Source organism: Microcaecilia unicolor, chromosome 1 (genome assembly GCF_901765095.1).
Source record: "Microcaecilia unicolor chromosome 1, aMicUni1.1, whole genome shotgun sequence".
Lineage (NCBI taxonomy): Eukaryota > Metazoa > Chordata > Amphibia > Gymnophiona > Siphonopidae > Microcaecilia > Microcaecilia unicolor.
The window spans coordinates 268,388,179-268,408,525 of NC_044031.1; the positions used below are offsets into that span (position 1 = coordinate 268,388,179).

The 20,347-nt window shown below is 42.3% G+C and overlaps 1 protein-coding gene across 1 annotated transcript in view; it reads right to left on the minus strand.

The window, feature by feature from the left end:
• Positions 1 to 513: 513 nt before the first annotated feature.
• The window catches only part of ASTE1 (asteroid homolog 1), a 34,786-nt gene continuing 14,952 nt past the window's right edge, over positions 514 to 20,347 (minus strand). Inside the window, exons 3-5 of the mRNA XM_030206442.1 lie at positions 10,204 to 10,414; positions 2,932 to 3,124; positions 514 to 1,725 (exon numbers count right to left, since the gene is read on the minus strand). Coding sequence (XP_030062302.1) covers positions 1,425 to 1,725; positions 2,932 to 3,124; positions 10,204 to 10,414 — 705 coding nt within the window. The 3' untranslated portion in view covers positions 514 to 1,424. The remainder of the gene's footprint in view (positions 1,726 to 2,931; positions 3,125 to 10,203; positions 10,415 to 20,347) is intronic.

Sequence of the window (20,347 nt, forward strand, 5' to 3'; positions counted from 1 at the left end):
TGCCTGGAAAATATCACAGCCTTTTGATTTAAATGATTGCACCATATTTTAAGACTGCAACTGAAGTTACACACTACTCCAGCATAATTAGGGTTATGGAACCCCTTTGTCTCATGATCATATTTTGGCTCAATCTGGTGGAGACTGAAAGTCATTAAGGGCCCCTTTTACTAAGCTGCGTAGGCGCCTACATGCGCCAAATTGGAGTTACCGCCTGGTTACAGCGTGGCCCTTGCGGTGATTTCAATTTTTGCACACGTTCGCTACATGCGTCTGAAAAATATTTTTTATTTTCTGGAGCATGTAACAGAAGCACGCCAAGTGGCATTTGATGTACGTAGGTCATTACCACCCAGATTCTTTACTGCTAGCTGGCGGTAAGGTCCCACACCCAAAATGGACGTGCAGCAATTTTGATTTTGCTGCACGTCCATTTTTGGCAAAAAAAGAAGCCTTTTTTAAAGGCGCACTAAAAAATGGATTGGAGCGTGCCCAAAACCTGCGCCTACACTACCGCAAGCCATTTTTCAGTGTACCTTTGTAAAAGGACCCCTAAAAATATTTATACTGACATTACCAACAGTAATTGTTCAGCATTTCCAGTGTGCAGATTGTCACACTACTAACATCACCTCAGTTTGACATTGCTATTCAGATTCTGTACAGTGAGGTGAAAAAAAAAATCACAAGTATGAGAGACTGAATTACCCCTAGACCCAAAGAGATGTTCCTGTTACAAGAGAGTGGCGTGAAACTAACAAGGTAGGGCTGTTTATGCTATAGCTATGTGGAGAAATTGAGATCTTGGGCTTCCACCACTGGCACTGTGCCACCTTTTCATGACCACTCCGTTTAACCAGAAAATATTTAAAAGCAAGTGGGGAAGTTTCCTAGAATTTATTCTATTTTAAATGCAGTTTACACACAATGTATAATTGCAATGAGGAGGCATATTTGAATAGCGATTGTGAGAGGCTGGGAATCTATAAGCCCTGAATTTTATCTTGGGTCTTTCTGTAAATTTGCAAGTAACCTTGGCTAAAACCACTTTTACCTCCAACTACTTAAAGTCATCCAACTATACTTAAGCAATAACACGCATCTTCTGTTTTATATGGCGTCATGCTATGCAGACTGCAAACCTAGAAACTTTATCCTTCCTTCCAGTGATGGATGTGTAGATGTTTCTGAATTTCACTGCTTATAAATTATGTGGGGATTCAGTTTGTTTGTAGCACTGTTCAGATCCAAGGCACACTTGGTCCACTTTTAATCTTCAGCAACATAAACCTTACCATAGAAGCACAGAGGACCTTGCAACACTGGCACTGAGCCATGCTGGCAGTGCAGAGAACTGCTGTATCAGAGATAATTCTGACCCATTTGAGAAAGACTTTGGTGCCTGATTAGCGTTGCCCTCATGTTTAGTCCTCCATAAATAAAGATGCAAACCTGTTGTTGACATGGCATAGAGGTTCTGCTTCCAGCTTGCTGCATCTTCCAGGACTGTCTGTTTGCTTGGTTTCCACATTTCTTTTCTTTGGTTTGCCAGATTTGGAATTTCTCTTCTTCTGAAATGAATCTGGAGGTATAGCGGATTTAATGGCACTTGACAGGTTATGGTAAAGCTGTGCTGCTGTTGGACACTGGAGAAGCAGGTTGTCTGCAAAAGGTTCACCTTTAAGCTGGTGGCACAATCGATGAACAAGAGTCCCACTGTAAAGTCTACAAAAGGGGAAAAAAATACTCTAATCAATGTGGCAACTGTTTCTGATAGTGGAAGAAAAGCAAGACCCAGGGCAAGCAAAATGAATAAAAATGTACTGGACTGTGACAAGCAGTCATGTAACCTCCACAACCCCATAATCTAGCTGATAAAAAAAAAAAAAAGTTACTGGTTTGAAAATAAAAAAACCATACTCCTGTATCTGACCTTGAGTCTAGTTCTGTACAGTGACTGAAGGGCGGTACTTGGTCTCACTGGCACATACCTTTAGAACTTATTAGAATAGACCCTCTCGTAACACATCTTCCTTGATCTTAGCAAGATGTGTTTGATGGCATTTTATGCTGCTAATAAATGTTTTGCTTTTTTGTTCTACTTGTTTGGGAAAGGGGTGGGGGGATATTGTGGGAGGATACATTAATTCCCTTTTATTCCTTTAGAACCTTTAGATTAGAAACAAAAACTCTACTGGGTTATGTGGCCACAAACTTTCATTTGCAGCTAGCCAGAGTTCCCCCATCCCCAAACAAGCACAGACAGACAATGTAGTGACTGTCCATGGCCGGGAACCTCAGACTGTTGTTTCTTTTCTAACTTGGCTAGGCCATGCCCTGCATGTGGTTGCTGTGCAGCATTCCTGGTCCTAGCTAGCTTGAGAACTGAACTCATGGCAATGAAAAGCAGTGCTGCTGTACCCAGAGTTGACAAATTACCTAGTTCCAGAAGGGAGACTGTTTGGTCAGTCCTAATTTTTAACTTGCATCCCAAAGCAGTGTGGAATTTATAGTCCCCAATTCTACCATTGAAATAAGTGCTGCAGATCCCTTAATGCATCAGGATGAGGTTGTCAGAAATCCTGGACTGGCCTCAAATCTCACTCCTGGAATTGGGTAGCTTGGCAGCTCTGCTCAGCCACTACTGCAGGCCCTTGTCTTTCCACTTGTATGCAGCTTTGCATATTAACACTTTGTGAGACATTAACTAAGAATGTCAACTTTCAATGGATAACATTTTTTAAATGACTTAGTCATGACTGCCTGAAAAACATCAAAACTGTAAACACTTTTGCATATAACTATCTTAGTTTACATCAGCTGAAAAAAGAAAACACTGCAGACATAGTGACAAGTGGATTTCAACTGGTACAATTACTAGATATGTGCCTGAAATACTGCAGTATATCCTGTAGCAGAAATATTTCTTACCGAGTGAGGTCTGGTTCTGCAAGGGGGTAACAGAGTAGCTGGTTGAGATATAGGGTCATCTGGAGGCAGCACTGCCACTGACAGAAAATGTGGCTAGTATCATGATCCAGCCCTTTACTCTGCATCTTCCTAGCCTTCAATTTTAGAAACTGGTCATAAAGAAGCTTGGCATTATCATCCATTTCCTCAGCATCTAGATCATGAAAGTAAACAGCAGTATTACTGGATCTTTCCTCACACTCACAGACTATGCAGTTGCACATCAGTCCTTATTGTTCCCTTTAACCATTTATCATACTTCTCAAAAGTAAAACCTACCACACAGGAACAGAATACCTCTCCCCTTCTCCAATGGAATACATGTACCAAGAGGGACAGTCTAATAATTGAAGGCCCCAAACCCAGAGATGCCAAGACTGGCCCATCCCAAAGCTGGAGATTTACCACTGCAATACTGGAAGTTTTTCTCATGGATTCCAGCCACGTCTAAAATAAGTTCTGGCAGATGTGCATTCCACAAAACTGATATAATCTAATCAACAAACAGAATATAAAGTTATTTTTTCTACTTTTGTGGTCTGGTCATTTCATTTTTCTAATCATGTTGGTCTGTCTCTGGTTTCTGTGTTCCTCTGTCTTCTATTAACTCTTATGATAATTTAATACCTTTACAGCTCATTCATAAGCACACAAATTCCCCTGAAGAAGCCTTATGGTGAAATGGGAACCCCGCAGGGATTTGTAAAGATAAGTGCTTTGAGATACATATTTAATTTTGGGTTGAACTGTTTTTCATGAAGTTTCACATGAGTTATAAAGAAGAAAAAATGAACAAAATATTAATGGAGGTTTTTAGACAATGATTACGTGGATGTCTATTGTGACTACAATCATCTGCAATAGTTAAGACTCCACAGACTACTCCGAGGTCTTTTCCTCCTCTTTTTGAACTTTTCGCTGAGTAGCTAATGTGGTGATTGAATGTCCTATTTGTGATTTTGTACTTTTCAAAAAAAATAAAAAAATTGACCAGTCATATCGCTTTTTTGCGAATGCACCTCATCACCCATAAGATCACTTTTAAGACACGTATTCTGATTCATAAAATTTACTACTCTAGTATCCCACTATGCGGCTCATTTCGAAAGAGAAAAATGTCCAAAAAGTGTCTTAAAGCACCATTTGGACGTTTTTCTTTTCAAAACGTCCAGATCAGTATTTTCGAAATCTATTTTGCAGATGTTTATCTATGCAATTCATTTGCACTGCGTCCACATCACAAGGGGGCATGTCAAGGGCATTTTTCAGCCATAATGGAACAAAACAAAAACATCCAGGTCTAAAATCAAGATATTTTGGTCTAGACCTGTTTTCAGAATGAATAAGGCACAAAAAGGTGCCCTAAATGACCAGGTGCCTAAGTGACCCACCAATACCCCCCAGTAGTCAGCGAAGCAGGGCCGCCACGTTGTAAAGGCGTAGGTCCGGTAGACTAATTTCCTCCTGCTCCTTGGTGCACTGGAGCTTAGAGTACCCTATATGGGCTCTGCGGGCTGACCAGATAAAGGAGGTCACCACTCTCCTGTATACCATCTTGTCCTTTCTGGTGACCCAGAGGGGCATCATCTGGAGTGGATAGAGTACCTTGAGTAAAAGAACCATTTTCACCAAAGCCACTCTGCCCAAAAATGAGATAGGTAAATCCCTCCATCTATGACACAATGATCGGATAGCATCCACACATTTGAGCACATTTTTTTTAGTAATTGATCACAAAGTCTAAATGTAAATATACCCCCCCCCCAAGTACTTCAGAGGCCCCATGTTCCAAGATAAGGGAAAGTTGGCTAAGGATCTACAAGGGCACGCAGAGAAAGAGCCAAAATGCTGTATGTGCCATCAGTATAGAAACAGTCTTAGTTGCACTCTCCAAAAATATCAACATATCATCAGCAAATAGATTCTTGTGCTCTCACCTTTATATCTCACAAAGCACTAGACTGACAGACTTTAGATGGCAAAGGTTCCAGTGAGAGAACAAACAACATTGGCGACAGAGGGCATCCTGCCTTGTCCCCCCACTGCAATGTAAAAGAGGAAGTGAGCTGTCCATTTACCAAAATTTGTGCAATTGCGTGGCTATACAGCACACAAACTCCCATGAGAAATTCCCCCATAATACCGATCTGGGGAAGGACCCAAAATAAGTAATCCCAAAGGATTTTGAGAAACACCTTTTTGGCATCCAAGGTAGTAATAATGGCTTCCCCCAGTTTCCACCCCCTTTGCTTGTATTGCACTCAGTGCTTGTAAAATATTCGTGAATGCATACCTCCCGGGGACAAATCCAGTTTGATCATCATGGACTAACGTGAGTAGGACTTTCCCCAGGCGGGATGCTATGATACTAGCAAAGAGTTTGAGGTCTTGATTTAAAATGGAGATAGGGCGATAGGAACCCAGAAATCATTGCTCAAAGCCCACCTCTTCAATGTCGCCTTCGGCACCTAACCACTACACCTCTACTCAGGAAATCTAGACTGCCCCAACTTGACATTTTGTCCTTTAGATTGTAAACTCCTTTGAGCAGGGACCGTCCTTCTTTGTTAATTTGTACAGCGCTGCGTAACCCTAGTAGCGCTCTAGAAATGTTAAGTAGTAGTAGTAGTAGTTTATGGAGAACCACAATGGCTGCATGTGGTAACCTGCCCACATCCTGCCCCGTCGTGCACAGTGCTTGACAAAGTGCCTGGAAAGGGTCAACAATATGGTGGTCTAGTATTTTGTAATATTCTGGCCCCAGCCATCTGGTCCCACAGCTTTCGCTAATTTAAGGTGCTTCAATGCTTGCTGTATCTTGGGCCCAGTTACCGGAGCACTAAGACTGAGCAACTGAGCTGGAAATAGAGCAGGAATCTCCAGTCCCCTGAAAAACTCCTCCCTTCCTTTCACATCACATTGACCCTTATCACACAGAGTTTTATAAAAATCAACAAGCGCGGCTTGTACAGTGGTGGAAATAAGTATTTGATCCCTTGCTGATTTTGTAAGTTTGCCCACTGACAAAGACATGAGCAGCCCATAATTGAAGGGTAGGTTATTGGTAACAGTGAGAGATAGCACATCACAAATTAAATCCGGAAAATCACATTGTGGAAAGTATATGAATTTATTTGCATTCTGCAGAGGGAAATAAGTATTTAATCCCTCTGGCAAACAAGACCTAATACTTGGTGGCAAAACCCTTGTTGGCAAGCACAGCGGTCAGACGTCTTCTGTAGTTGATGATGAGGTTTGCACACATGTCAGGAGGAATTTTGGTCCACTCCTCTTTGCAGATCATCTCTAAATCATTAAGAGTTCTGGGCTGTCGCTTGGCAACTCGCAGCTTCAGCTCCCTCCATAAGTTTTCAATGGGATTAAGGTCTGGTGACTGGCTAGGCCACTCCATGACCCTAATGTGCTTCTTCCTGAGCCACTCCTTTGTTGCCTTGGCTGTATGTTTTGGGTCATTGTCGTGCTGGAAGACCCAGCCACGACCCATTTTTAAGGCCCTGGCGGAGGGAAGGAGGTTGTCACTCAGAATTGTACGGTACATGGCCCCATCCATTCTCCCATTGATGCGGTGAAGTAGTCCTGTGCCCTTAGCAGAGAAACACCCCCAAAACATAACATTTCCACCTCCATGCTTGACAGTGGGGACGGTGTTCTTTGGGTCATAGGCAGCATTTCTCTTCCTCCAAACACGGCGAGTTGAGTTCATGCCAAAGAGCTCAATTTTTGTCTCATCTGACCACAGCACCTTCTCCCAATCACTCTCGGCATCATCCAGGTGTTCACTGGCAAACTTCAGACGGGCCGTCACATGTGCCTTCCGGAGCAGGGGGACCTTGCGGGCACTGCAGGATTGCAATCCGTTATGTCGTAATGTGTTACCAATGGTTTTCGTGGTGACAGTGGTCCCAGCTGCCTTGAGATCATTGACAAGTTCCCCCCTTGTAGTTGTAGGCTGATTTCTAACCTTCCTCATGATCAAGGATACCCCACGAGGTGAGATTTTGCGTGGAGCCCCAGATCTTTGTCGATTGACAGTCATTTTGTACTTCTTCCATTTTCTTACTATGGCACCAACAGTTGTCTCCTTCTCGCCCAGCGTCTTACTGATGGTTTTGTAGCCCATTCCAGCCTTGTGCAGGTGTATGATCTTGTCCCTGACATCCTTAGACAGCTCCTTGCTCTTGGCCATTTTGTAGAGGTTAGAGTCTGACTGATTCACTGAGTCTGTGGACAGGTGTCTTTCATACAGGTGACCATTGCCGACAGCTGTCTGTCATGCAGGTAACGAGTTGATTTGGAGCATCTACCTGGTCTGTAGGGGCCAGATCTCTTACTGGTTGGTGGGGGATCAAATACTTATTTCCCTCTGCAGAATGCAAATAAATTCATATACTTTCCACAATGTGATTTTCCGGATTTAATTTGTGATGTGCTATCTCTCACTGTTACCAATAACCTACCCTTCAATTATGGGCTGCTCATGTCTTTGTCAGTGGGCAAACTTACAAAATCAGCAAGGGATCAAATACTTATTTCCACCACTGTATAGGCTCTTACTTAGTTGCCAAAGTTCCTGAACTGTCCCTTATCTTAGTAATCACCTGTTTAGAAGATCTGCTATGAATCAGGGTGGCCAAAAGCCTATCCGCCTTGTTTCCCCATTTATGCAATTGATACTTATACAACTGAATATCTCTCAGTGCCCTCTGATTTAAAATCAAGTTGATCCGTTTCCTAATATCTAGATAGTCCTGTTGAACATTCTCTGGCCCTCCCCTCACTAGCAGCAATCTGGTAGAATGGAACTTTCGTGCCAATGTGAGGCGATCCCGTTCTTGTGCTTTTCGTTTTCGGGTAGTGTATTCTATAATTTTCTCCTGGAGTACAGCTTTTCCAGCCTCCCAATAAACCACCGATCAACTTCAGATGGGTCGTTATCCCTGAGATAATGATTCCACTCCTCCATCAAGAACTGCTGGAAATCAGTATCCAGGTAGAGTGAGGGGTTCATCTTCAAGTCCTCCAACTGTTTCTGAGCAGAAAAACCCATCTCCACCCAGGCCAAGCTGTGATCCGACACCACCCCAACGTCTATGATTGCATTCCTTGTGACCAACAAAAGAGAGGAGGAGAGGAGTATGCAGTCTAGCTGCACATGCACTTTGTGGACTTGGGTGAAGAAAGTAAAGTTGCATTCTTCAGGATGTAGTACCCTCCATATAATTCCTGTTGGAGAAAATTAACACCCCTCGCTTCAAATCCCCGGGGTTGGCTTTAGGGGGGGTTGCAGTCAAGGAGAGGGTCAGCTACGATGTTAAAATCCCTGCCTACCACCAGTGGGTAATCTTGAAGTGAAGCCAATATGGCTAGCAAACTGGAGAAAAATTTGTGAGAATAGACAGACATTCGGGGCATACACAGAGCAAGCAAATGGCTATTCGTTTCCCCTGAAGATCCCCCGTCCAGATCACATACCGCTCATCTGGGTCTGAAATAATTTTGTGGCATAAGATGTCTACGTTTTTTATGAATAAAGATCGCTACTCCCCGCTGTCTACCATTGTAAGAAGCAAAGCTCTCCAACCCAATCTCTCTTTAGTTTGCCATGTTCAATGTTAGTTAGATGGTTTCCTGCATGAGTAGGATATCTGCCCGTAGGTGTTTAACATAATTTAAATTCTTTGTGTGCTTCATAGGTGAGTGGATCCCATCCATTTCAAAGTGGAAATTCGCAACTCAGCCATGCCACCACTCAACCAGAGCTTACAGTGATGTACATCCTAAGCATCTTAAAGGTCTCCCACTTAGCCATCTCTCTCCTCTTCAATCTGTTCAAAATTCTGCTGCACGAGTTATATTCCGCCAGTGTCGCTATGCTCATATTTTTGATGCTGCTTTTAACTCCTAACCCTTACTCACTTGTTCAGTACCCTTACTTTATCATCCCTACCTTAGTAATTCCCTTATCTCTTATTTGTCCTGTTTGTCTGTCCTAATTAGATTGTAAGCTCTGTTGAGCAGGGACTGTCTCTTTGTGTTCAAGTGTACAGCGCTGTGTACGTTTAGTAGTGCTATAGAAATCATAAGTAGTAGCAGTAGTAAAGGCTGAGGACGGCATCCCAGTTAAACCGTCCCAGCCATTTTGAAACAGTCTCCCTAGCAGATTATTACCTTTAAGTAACCCCATCGAGGACATGGAGATTTTCAATAAGTTTCAAAACCAAAGCTTACAAGTTCATCATGTATAATTAATAAAAAAATAAATAAATAAAACCAGGAAATAACAAAAAACATATATCACCATACTTCAAAAACAGAGAGGCCCACATGAAGAAAAGAGAGAAAAAAATACCAATAAACAAAAGACAAGAAAAAAAAAATCAATAAAAGCTGCCTACATAACAAGCCCTCTAACTTGCATATCCCCAACCTCTCCTGCCCGGTTACACTTCTTTCAATATCTACCTCTTAAGTTTTATACAAATAGGTCCTGGAAGCCAATGCAAAAGTCTCAGCATTGGTGTCATTCTTTCCCATCATGCCTGCCTAATTGTATTGTATCATTTATAACCTGCGCTTTCCCACTTCTGTACTAACTGAAGTTTCCACAATAAGGGGTCTTTTTATTAAGCTATGGCAAAAAGTGGCCCTACTATACCCTTGTGCAGGTTCTCCTCACACATTAAGACTATTTTTACCACAGCCATAAAATAGCTGCTTTTCTATTTTTTATATTAAAAGCCATGCACTAGTTAGCTTTAGCGTGCAGCCATTAAAAAAAATTACCATGTGAGCACTTACTACCACCCATTTTGTAGGCAGTAAGGGCTCATGCAGTAATCCTGCACTAACCAGTCAGTGTGTGATCAGGTGAATGCACTGTTTAGCACAGAAATGATAACTCTCCGCCCCCAACACACCCCGTCCCATAAAAAAAAATAGCACCTGGATTAGTGCATCCCATGGTACGCGATTTTAAACGGTATTAGGCACACGCTAGCGCCAAGCACAGCTTAGTAAAAAGGGATCCTAAACTGGATGGCAATCCCACTACAATTCCATTGCAGTAATCAGTCTGGGATATCAATAATGGCAAAACTACAATTTGCAGTGCCTTTAACTGGATATAAAATTCAATTTAAAATTCACTTCTTTTTCTGTTACATTGATGAAAAAGATATTTTTTAAATTTGTCACTGGTCTTAAGATGCTTACCTAGGTTGAATATTAGCTGGTGTAACTCTCCGCATACAATTCCCATCAGCAATGCTTGGAAGTGATGAAGCTTCACTTTGGGCTCACTGTGACGGATCCAGTAACATACCACAGCAACAAGGAGCTGCAGAGGGACAGGGACAGTTTCCAGGACAATGGTTTCCACTTGAAGGATTTCTAGCAGTAGCCGTAAACGTTCTGCAACAGACACCTAGAAGGCAATCAATACAACTGATTCACAGAAAGGACTTCCTTACTATCCTCTACCTACAGTTAAACCAGTATTTGTGTGCTGGTCTCTATTAATCATGCTGAAAACTGCCTATTTTGTTGGGTGACATCTAATGGATTCCGTCTCCTCTGGCTGATCTCACAATTTTGCAACCAAGATTGGTCCATGAAACTTTTTGTTCGATATAGAGAGTTCAACAGATGAATGCTTTTCCCACAGGTCTAGAGCAGGGTTCTCAACCCCAGTCCACATCTAGCCAGTAAATATGCAAGAGATAGATTTGCATACAATGGAGATAATGAATGCAAATTTATCTTATACATATTTATTGTGGATATCCTAAACACCTGAGTCACTGGGTGTGTCCTGAGCATTGGGTTAAGAACCACTAGTCTAGACAACAAATGGTACATAATGAATGAGGCTAGCACACACCAAACACATAAAGAGGGATACACAGATTTGGTGTGTATGATAGTGTACGTGGATGACAGAACTGTGCAAGAACAACTGTATAGCAGAAACACTTGTGCAAAAGTGAGGAGAGTATCTATGCACATCTCTCTTGCCAGCCATTTTTGATAGGCTATTCCAGTTATTAAAAGTTAGTAAAGTAATGCAGATCATGTTTAACAGGTGTTTCCACATAGACAGCAGAATTGGTAAGGCACACAAGTGGCCAACATTGTGGTGTGATTAACTGCTCTTCCGGAACTCCAAATTTAGTGAAAGGTTCTGTGCACCTGCAGCCTTTCCCGCACACAGCAGTCTCCTCAGCTGAGATGGTTTCACAGCTCAATACAAGCAACCCTCAGGAATATGGATGGGTTTGGGTGTCTTTTCAATCCTGCTATCTGTGGAAAACACCTGTTATCAGGTGAGCAATATTGCTGTTTCCATTAACAAGCAGGACGGAGTCAGGCACACAAGTGGGAGACTCCCAAACTTAGGGCTACTCAGTTTCATACTCCAAAGCTGACTGTGATAGTTGTTAGCTCATATGGACTGGCCGGCACCATTTGACCAAAGGCACTGTCTCATGCTGAGGGTTAGTCCAAACAATGTGCAGTGAAGTTACGAAGAAAAAAACCTGGTAGCTGCATTGCAGACAGAATCTAGTGAGGCAAAATTTAAGAGTCACTGACATTGCAGCACCTCTAAACTGATGAGATGACTTTGGAGCCGAGAAGAGCATCCGCTTGTTCATAATAAAACTATATACATGAAGCAAGTCATTTTGCTAAAGTCCTTTTGCAACGCATCTATACAGGGTCTATCAGGATCAAGGAGACAAAATGCTGAGTAATCTTCTAATGATTCATTTCTTATCAACTAGTAGTCAAGAGCCCATTACAATCTAGAGTATGGAGATCTCTCTTGCAAAGATTTGAATGAGGCTTCTGACAGAAAGCGTGAAGCACTCACTTCAGTTAGGTGGCTGTCACATGATGAAGTGACATTGTCCAGCCAGATGCATGAGGAGCCTCAGTAATAGACAGGGCTTCAAGCAGTATGGAGGGTGAGGCAGCCAGCAAATGTGAATCAGTTCCATCATTCTGATTCAACAAAGATGCCTTTTGTTAGGGAGTCTATAGGACACTACCTTGTTTCCTTAAAAATACTCCCTCACAGAGTCAGAACCACCTTAAACCTCTTAGTCCTGCCCAAAGAGGAAGTGATATGGGGGGGGGGGGGGGGGGGGGGCTGCAGCCAGGAGGTGAGCTGCCATTAATATAAAAGGCAGGGCCACAGTTCAGTTAAGGAGGCCCAGAAGGAAGCAGCAATGCCCCACGAAATATGAATCCACCACCACCACCTATGTGTAAACTACAATGACTACAGTCAGGTGGGCCAAGTCCAACTTCGAACTTCACAGACTTTATATTTTGTCCCGAGTAGATAAGAGACTGGAGAGCCATGCCAGAGATAAGCAGAGTGTGCTGTGTGCCAAGAGACAGGAATGTATGCTGTGGCCCTGCAGGAGCAGGTCACCCAAAGATGTTGTCACATTCAAGGATTTTGCTTTTAAGTTTGTCCTCTTCTTTCCTGTGAACAGGACCCCTTGCCTAATACTTTCAATAAATATTTGCCTTTACCTGCAACCAGTGTGGTCTGTCTTACCTGGACTCCGGACCTGCCCTCGATCACAGTACCACACCTTTGTTGAAGGAAGATGCCAGGAATTTAATATTTTGAATGGACTGTAGAGTTTTCTAAATATAGCCCATGCCAGGGATTGGTTTTAAAGCCACTGATACCAATAAAGTGGCATTGGTGAAGTAACAGCGATAACAATGAAGTAAAAGCCTTAAAGTGGCATCTAGATGATGTGGTCAGAGAAGCATCTAATATTAAGACTAAAGATAAGTGACATGATTGTGACTGTATTTTAGTCCTGGACACAATTATGTATTGGCATGATTTTGGAACTATTTGTTCCCAAATTTTTTTATAAAGTCAAAGAAAGTAGGGGTTCAGGGACCAGGTGATGTCCCCAGTAATAAGTATTGATTAAGCAGTAAAAGACTATACCGCCATTCCATTGCTGAAGTTAGACTGATGGTTCTCTTGTATCTTATTAAATATATTAGAATAAATGAAAGTTCCTATTGCCTCATCTTCTATAAATACATTATCCCAAAGGCAATGGGGCAGGGGAGTTGTTAGATGCCACAATAATGCTCTTACATAAGAAGAATGGGGAGGTGGAGGATGCTGAGATATACCATCCAATCTCGCTACTTAACATGGACATGAAATTGTTAGCTAAAGTACTCCAGAACAGACTGGAGAATTTGCCTCTCCTGTCTCATCCATCCGGATCAACGGGCTTCATTCACAGATGCATGTCTACTGAAAACACCTGCAGGTTTAACATCCTGCAGTTGGCTGAATGAGGCAGGTTGTTAGGGGCTGTAATTGCACTAGACACCAACAAGGCTTTTGATAGGGTACAGTGGCCCTATCTTTTTACCTATTTAAAAGCAGATGGGTTTCTGCACTCTATTTGCCCCCACAGCCCGATTGCTATTATTAGGGCTTTCTCTGCCCCAATCCCCATCGCTGTTTGACTTGGCTCTAGAGCTCAGCTTATTTAGAATTCTAGGTCTATTAGGGGATTAACAGTTGAAGGTGTTGAACATAATTGTCCATTTATGTTGACATTTTTATGACCCATCTGGACACATTGATAAAAGATTTTGTTGAGTATCAGGAAATTGGCTCAATATTGTCAAATTGGAGTGGTTTCTTTTGGGGTGTCAAAGATCCTTGTTTAGTTCATTGTGCCTGATCTGACAGATCTACTTCAAATACTTAGGCAGAGCTCCAAAGTCTCAATGCATAGTTGAGATGATGGTGCAGGGATGAGGGATTTAGATTTGTTAGGGACTGGGCAACATTCTGGAAAAGGGGGAGCCTGTTCCGAAAGGATGGACTCCACCTTAACCGGGATGGAACCAGGCTGCTGGCACTAATTTTTAAAAGGAGTTAGAGCAGCTTTCAAAATTAATAAAAGGGGGGGAGGGGCAACAGTCACCTAGGAACAGGACATTTAGGGAATCCTAATAGAGGCACTTCAACAATAGTGAAAGAAAGCCAGGAGTGTTTAGGGAGAGAAAAGGGTAAAGGATGCACAATTATCCTCACCAGCTTCTAAGAACACAACTTGAAGTGTCTGTATACAAGTGCTAGAAGCCTAAAAAGTAAGATGGGAGAGTTAAGAGTATGTAGCATTAAATGATGGCGTAGATAAAACAGGCATCTCAGAGACCTGGTGGAAGAAGAACAATCAATGAGACACTGTGTTAACAGGGTACAAATTATATCAGAATAAGAGCGGATCTTAACCATCTGATCAAGAAATTTAAAGAAGAAAGAGAGAAGGTTGGACTGCACCTGAACATCAAAAAGACAAAGATCATGACATCAGCAAAAAATGTGAATGTTGACATCAAGATCAATGAAGAAATTTAAGTTGTCAAAAGTTCATCTTTCTTGAGTGCTTCCCTCAGATCAAGAGACTGCCAACACTTGGAAGAAGTGTGATGGTCAGCATGAACAACATCTGGAAGAGCAAGGTCATCAGCCTGGCAACCAAATGTAGATTAGTCAGTGCAATCATCTTCCCAATAGTAACATGTGGCTGTGAATCTTGGACACTGAGAAAGGCAGACAGGCAAAAAATTGATGCATTTGAATTATGGTGCTGGCGACGACTGTTACACATCCCATGGACAGCCAAAATAACAAACCAAGCAGTTCTGGAATGTATCAAACAAAAAAGTCTCGCTGGAGGCCAAAGTAGCAAAACAAAAGCTCTCTTATTTTGGTCACATAATGTGAAGCAAGTCCCTTGAAAAAGACATCATGCTTGGCATGTTTAGTGGTAAAAGAAAAAGAGGCCGCCCAAGAATTCAGGGAAGATACTGGAATGAACATAGCAGAACTGAAAGAAGCTGTGAGAGATTGGAAGGCATGGCGAACACTGATCCAAAAAGTGACCGACCGATAGCCGTACTCGACTGATCAGATAAAGAAGGAATTATTTCTCAAGTGCTAAAGGGTCTCCTGTTTCACTCAAGATCCATGGTATGGAAAATGCTGGCAGGCTAGGCCTACCAGCCAGGTATAAGTTCGCTGGCTTGAACTCCTGCACCTGGTCCTCCCATCCCTCCAGCAGCTCAGGGTGGGAGAGGCTGGAACAAGCAGGATAGAGCAATTTAAAAGAAACCTGTAATGGGTAGCCAGGATCAGCAAAGGGATACTGGAAAGTAGGGGTTAGTGTATATGGCCTGAGCTGGGGGGGGGGGGGGGGGGGGGCTGCAGAACCAGGGGGACCAGTTCTTCCACAACAGAGCACAGCACAGCGACATAGCACAGCTTCAGTGAGTGAGTGGGTGTGAGTGACTGGGTGGGTGGGTGGGAGATAGTGTGAAATCCCGCAGCTTCTAACCTGTCATTTATGCCGATGATGTCACTATCCCTCTTAAATATGACCTTCAAAACATTCTTCACAGGATTAAGCAGGGTCTTAACTTGATGGAATCTTGGGCCTCGGAATTAAAATTAAAGCTAAACAAAGATAAAACTAAAATTCCTCACTTTGACCAATCCCTTTGACTAGAACCTAATCAGTAGCTTCACCATAGATAGTATTTCCTACCCTTGGAGCACTCTGAGAACACTGGGTTTCATTATTGATAGATGTTTAGTATAAAGCGGTCTGGTTTTGCACATCAGTCAGTTTTGTATATATAATTTATTCCCTTATCTATGATCTAGTAGGGCAATTAGCTAGCTTGTGTCTTCTTGGGTCTTCTCACAGACCATAGACAAGCTTGCTCAGCCCTAGTAATGGGCCATAAACTTTAACAAGTGTCTAAACAGGCTCTAAACATAATACAGGGACATTTTCAGTGAAGGACAAGTATGAGTGATAAGTATTCGAGGGAAGGAGGTTACAAAGGGCAAATGATAAAACAATTGAGAAAAATACCAAAGAAACAGAATTATGTGACGGTGACCTTAGAGGTCAGAGTTGAAGAATACCAGACAAGAGAGAAAATATACGGCATTAAGTGATTGGACAAAATTAACCTTCAGTATTCTGCCTAAGCACATCTTGTACTAAGTCAGATTCTGATAGATTCCAAAGGAGAGAGAGAGAGAGAGAATTTTATTTTCCTTATACTGAAATTGGGACTGATATAAATAAGAATTCAATTTTCTGTAATACTGGGATAAAATAGATTTTATTGTAACCATTTATTTACTCTAATAAATGTTACCATTATTATAAAAGAGAAGGGCCTTTTTTCAGTCTCTTCTGTTCAGCTCCCCCCCCCCCCCCCCCCCCCCTTTTAGAGGCAAGAAGGGAGTACCCTATACATAGGCATCTCATGTTTTGAATCTCAGGTTTCCTCTGTGGTTAGCAAACTGGAAACTGAAGTGTATTAGACCCTTCTTTCCTTCTGATAGCTTCAAGTTACTAATAAAATCTAGTAGGCTCCCTCTGTGTAATGTTCACTTTGGCACTAGAAATTTTCTCCAACTTCTTCTTCCCAATTACAGGAAAATCACTTTTCAAGGTACCAAATGGTGGAACTCTCTACCAAATACCATCAGATATCAAGATAATTACTTACTATTCTGCAAATTATTGAAGTCATTCCTCTTCAGGAAATTTCTTTCCATGGGGAACTTCACCAGGTTTAGTTTAGGATTACAGTTCTACACAAGTTTGTGTTATCTTGGTGGTGTTTATCTTTGGAATGGTTTTGTACTTTTGATATTATGTGTAACATATTATGCATTGTTTTCCGTATATGCTTGTTTTCACTGTGCTTTATAGGCCATATTGAACCTGAGATTGCTTGGGATAATGTGGGGTATGTCATAAACACAAAAATAAATAAATATTTAGTTTACTCTCACCATATTGCCTTAAAAAGTAGCAGGCATAAACAGCAACAGGGGGGACTCCCAGTACGATTAATAGGCAGTACTCTGCAGGGGAACTCACAGGCAGATGATAAGCTCCACGTTGTTCCAAATAGTGTTCTAAAATTAGCACTGGAACAGCATGGGGCTATACCGCCCCTATGATCAGAGTTAATAGCATGCACACTATTAGCTCTGACCACAGGGGTAAGTGCGGGAGGATTGTACCTGAGCATGCTCTCAGACACAATCCTCCCACACTTGTTTCACAGGTCCGAGCTGTCTAAAGATTCTGAAACAAGATGACTGAGAACAAATTTATGTCTTGGAAGGGGGCATTCCTTTTGCAGAGGGGATAGGCAGTCAAGTAGTCAGTGAAGCCCAGTCAGATCAGTCTGGGGGAGGATCCACAGGTGGCATCAGAATGTCAAGTGCAGGGAGAAGCAGGTCACTTAATAAATATGTCTGCTGGAGATTTAATAAATCAGCATGTCACTTTCCTGACTGCATAGAAGTGTAGAGCCAAGAACCTGTAACCAAGTGCCTGAAGCAAGGCATTACATTAGCAGTAGGAGGTACAGAATGAAAGGGGTTTTGAGGTACTCTATCTCCCATAAATATAGAAGTCCTGAGGAAATGGATTTGATCCTGCTCTCAGCTTGATGATGCACATCAGCTGTTTTAGGGTTTCTCTAAAGGCTTTCATATCCTGTTCTGGTGGGGGCAGTCTGCACCGGGTGTAAGCATAGAGGGGGGGGGGGGGTGCTCTGCTCCCGCTCTGTTTTTTTTATTCATGCTGCTGGTGCCGCAGTCCCCACCTGCCTACCCTCAGCTCCCTCGACAGCCCCCTTCTGCCACCCGGCCCCCTGCAATGCATTAAAAAAATCTGAATCAGCAGGGCAGCGCTAGCATGCAGTACCTCACGCCCACCTGTGAAAGAAGCAGATCGCCTCGGGCCTCCCATCACTGTCTGTGTCCCGCCCTCGCGGAAATAGGAAGTTACATAAGACACAGGCGGACATGAGGCGCTGCACGCTGGCACTGCCAATTCAGATGTTTATAAAGTGCTTTGCAGGGGGCCGGGTGGCAGAGAGAAGGGGGCTGTCGAGGGAGCTGAGGGTAGACAGGTGGGGACTGGGTCGGGGGCTCAGATGGGAGAAGGGGGTTGTAGCTGGACGGGGCCATGCCTGGGACAGGAGGGAGAATGGGTCTGGAAGGGGGGGGGGCAGATGAGAGAATAGGGCTGGGGCATAATGCAAGGCAGGTGGATGAATGGGACTGAAACCGGGGTCTGAAAAGGAGGGTAGGTGGGATAAGGGGGCTAATTCTGGAACTAGGGGCTGAAAAGGGGACAGGGAGAAAGTGGCTGGGGCTGAAGCTCTGGGACTGGTGGAAGAAACAGGCTGGGGCTGAAACTGGGAACTAAGGGAAGGTGGGATAATGGGACTGGATCTGAGGGCTGAAAAGAGGGGGCAGAGGAAAGATCCTGGATGGGAGAGGAGGGCAGACCCTGGCTGGATGGGAGAGGGAGGGCAAATATTGGATGGAAAGGGCATAGAGAGAGAGAGAGAGAGAGAGAGAGAGAAAGAGAGAAAGAGAGAGAGAGAGAGAGAGAGAAGACAGTGGTTGGAAGGAAGAGAGAGAGAGAGGGCAGATGCTGGATGGACGGAAGAGAGTGAAGATGAGGAAAGCAGAAACCAGAGACAACAAACTGTAAATAAAAGGGGTTTTTTTTTTCTTTAGGATAAAGTAGTATTGTAGCTGTGTTAATGTTTAAAAATTGGACATGAAAATAAGGTAATCTTTTTATTGGACTAATTTTAATACATTTTGACTAATTTTTGGAGAACAAAACCCCCTCTTCAGGTCAGGATAGGATACTGTAACAACAGTATACTGTAATGACTTGAGGAAGGAGGTTTTGGCCTCTGAAAGCTAAATGTATTAGTCCAATAAAATGGTATTATTTTATTTTCTATATTTGTTTTATTTCTAATTGTTAATTTGTAAAGTGGTGAAATTTACATCTGCTATCTTTATATTTTGCACAGTACTAGTGGACATTTTCTGTTTCTGTGACGTTGCATTATATGCAGATCTGGCTTCTTGGGGTTTCAGTTTAATTTTTGTCTAAATAGATTATGGTTACTTATTCTATAGTGGATTAGGGTGTATCTGTGTCTGTGAAAAAGACATGGCTTTCAGTTGGCACTGACTGTGCAGGATGCAGGATCGACGATCTTTGTTTTACAAAAGGTGAATTGATGTTCTAGTGCTCACTGCAGTGTTTAAGATGCTTCCTTTTCCTACATACAACCCTTGTGTGATTTGTAGAAATCACTGCTTATGGTATGGTAGAATTGCTCTATACATCCTGAGTGTTTTGCATTCTCGGTATGCCTAGTACTGGATTTTGGAGGGGGTGTTAAAAAATGACCGGCCCCGGATACTATACAACAACACAACAATCGCTCTAAAATGGTGGCAAATAGTACTTTCAAAAAACTATGTTTCTGTGAAGTGCATTGAGCTTTAAAAGGGGAAAAGCCTCTGAAACCAACCCAGATGAATGTTTTCAAAAACAAGGGTTTAGGAAAATCAATGGGTTATTTCTAATCACTGGTATAAAAAAAACCTTAAATTCTTTAGTACAAAATGCTAAGCTTCACAGAACTGAGTATAGATGGATCCACAAAAAGAAGTAAAAGACTACTTGACTTAAACCTCAAAGTGCAGGTAAGCAAACAACGTGTATATGGTTGGTCTGTCACACCGACTTTGGACAGAGTTTCACTGTAGGTAGCTGATTTAATTCTTTTTGGTTTTAAAATTTGTAACATACGTTTACTGAAAACATCATCGCAGGATATTTAACTACAAAGATTGAACGTGGCTAAGTTAATTGGCAAGTACTTCCTTTCAACTATATACTTTAGCCTTTGACTTTTTGGATCGAGTTTGTCTTTGCACTTTGTTTTTTATATTTTGAATGCACGTGTTTGTTTTCTTCACATTTTAATTATTTTGTTATAACACATTGTTTAAGGTCACCCACGCCTTGACACAGCTACCTACAGTGAAACTCTGTCCAAAGTTGGTGTGATGGACCAACCATACACACGTTGTTTGCTTACCTGCACTTTGAGGTTTAAGTAGTCTTTTACTTCTTTTTGTGGATCCATCTATGTCAGTTCTGTGACGCTTAGCATTTTGTACTAAAGAATTTAAGGATTTTTTTATGCCAGTAATGAGAAATAACCCATTGATTTTCCTCAACCCTTGGTTTTTGAAAACATTCATCTGGGTAGGAGGTTGGGTTGGTTTCAGAGGCTTTTTCCCTTTTAAAAGCTCAATGCACTTCACAGAACCATAGTTTTTCAAAAGTACTATTTGCCACCATTTTAGAGCAATTGTTGTGTTGTTGTATAGCACTAGTACTCTCTATTCCTTGTTGTGATATCAGTGCCATAG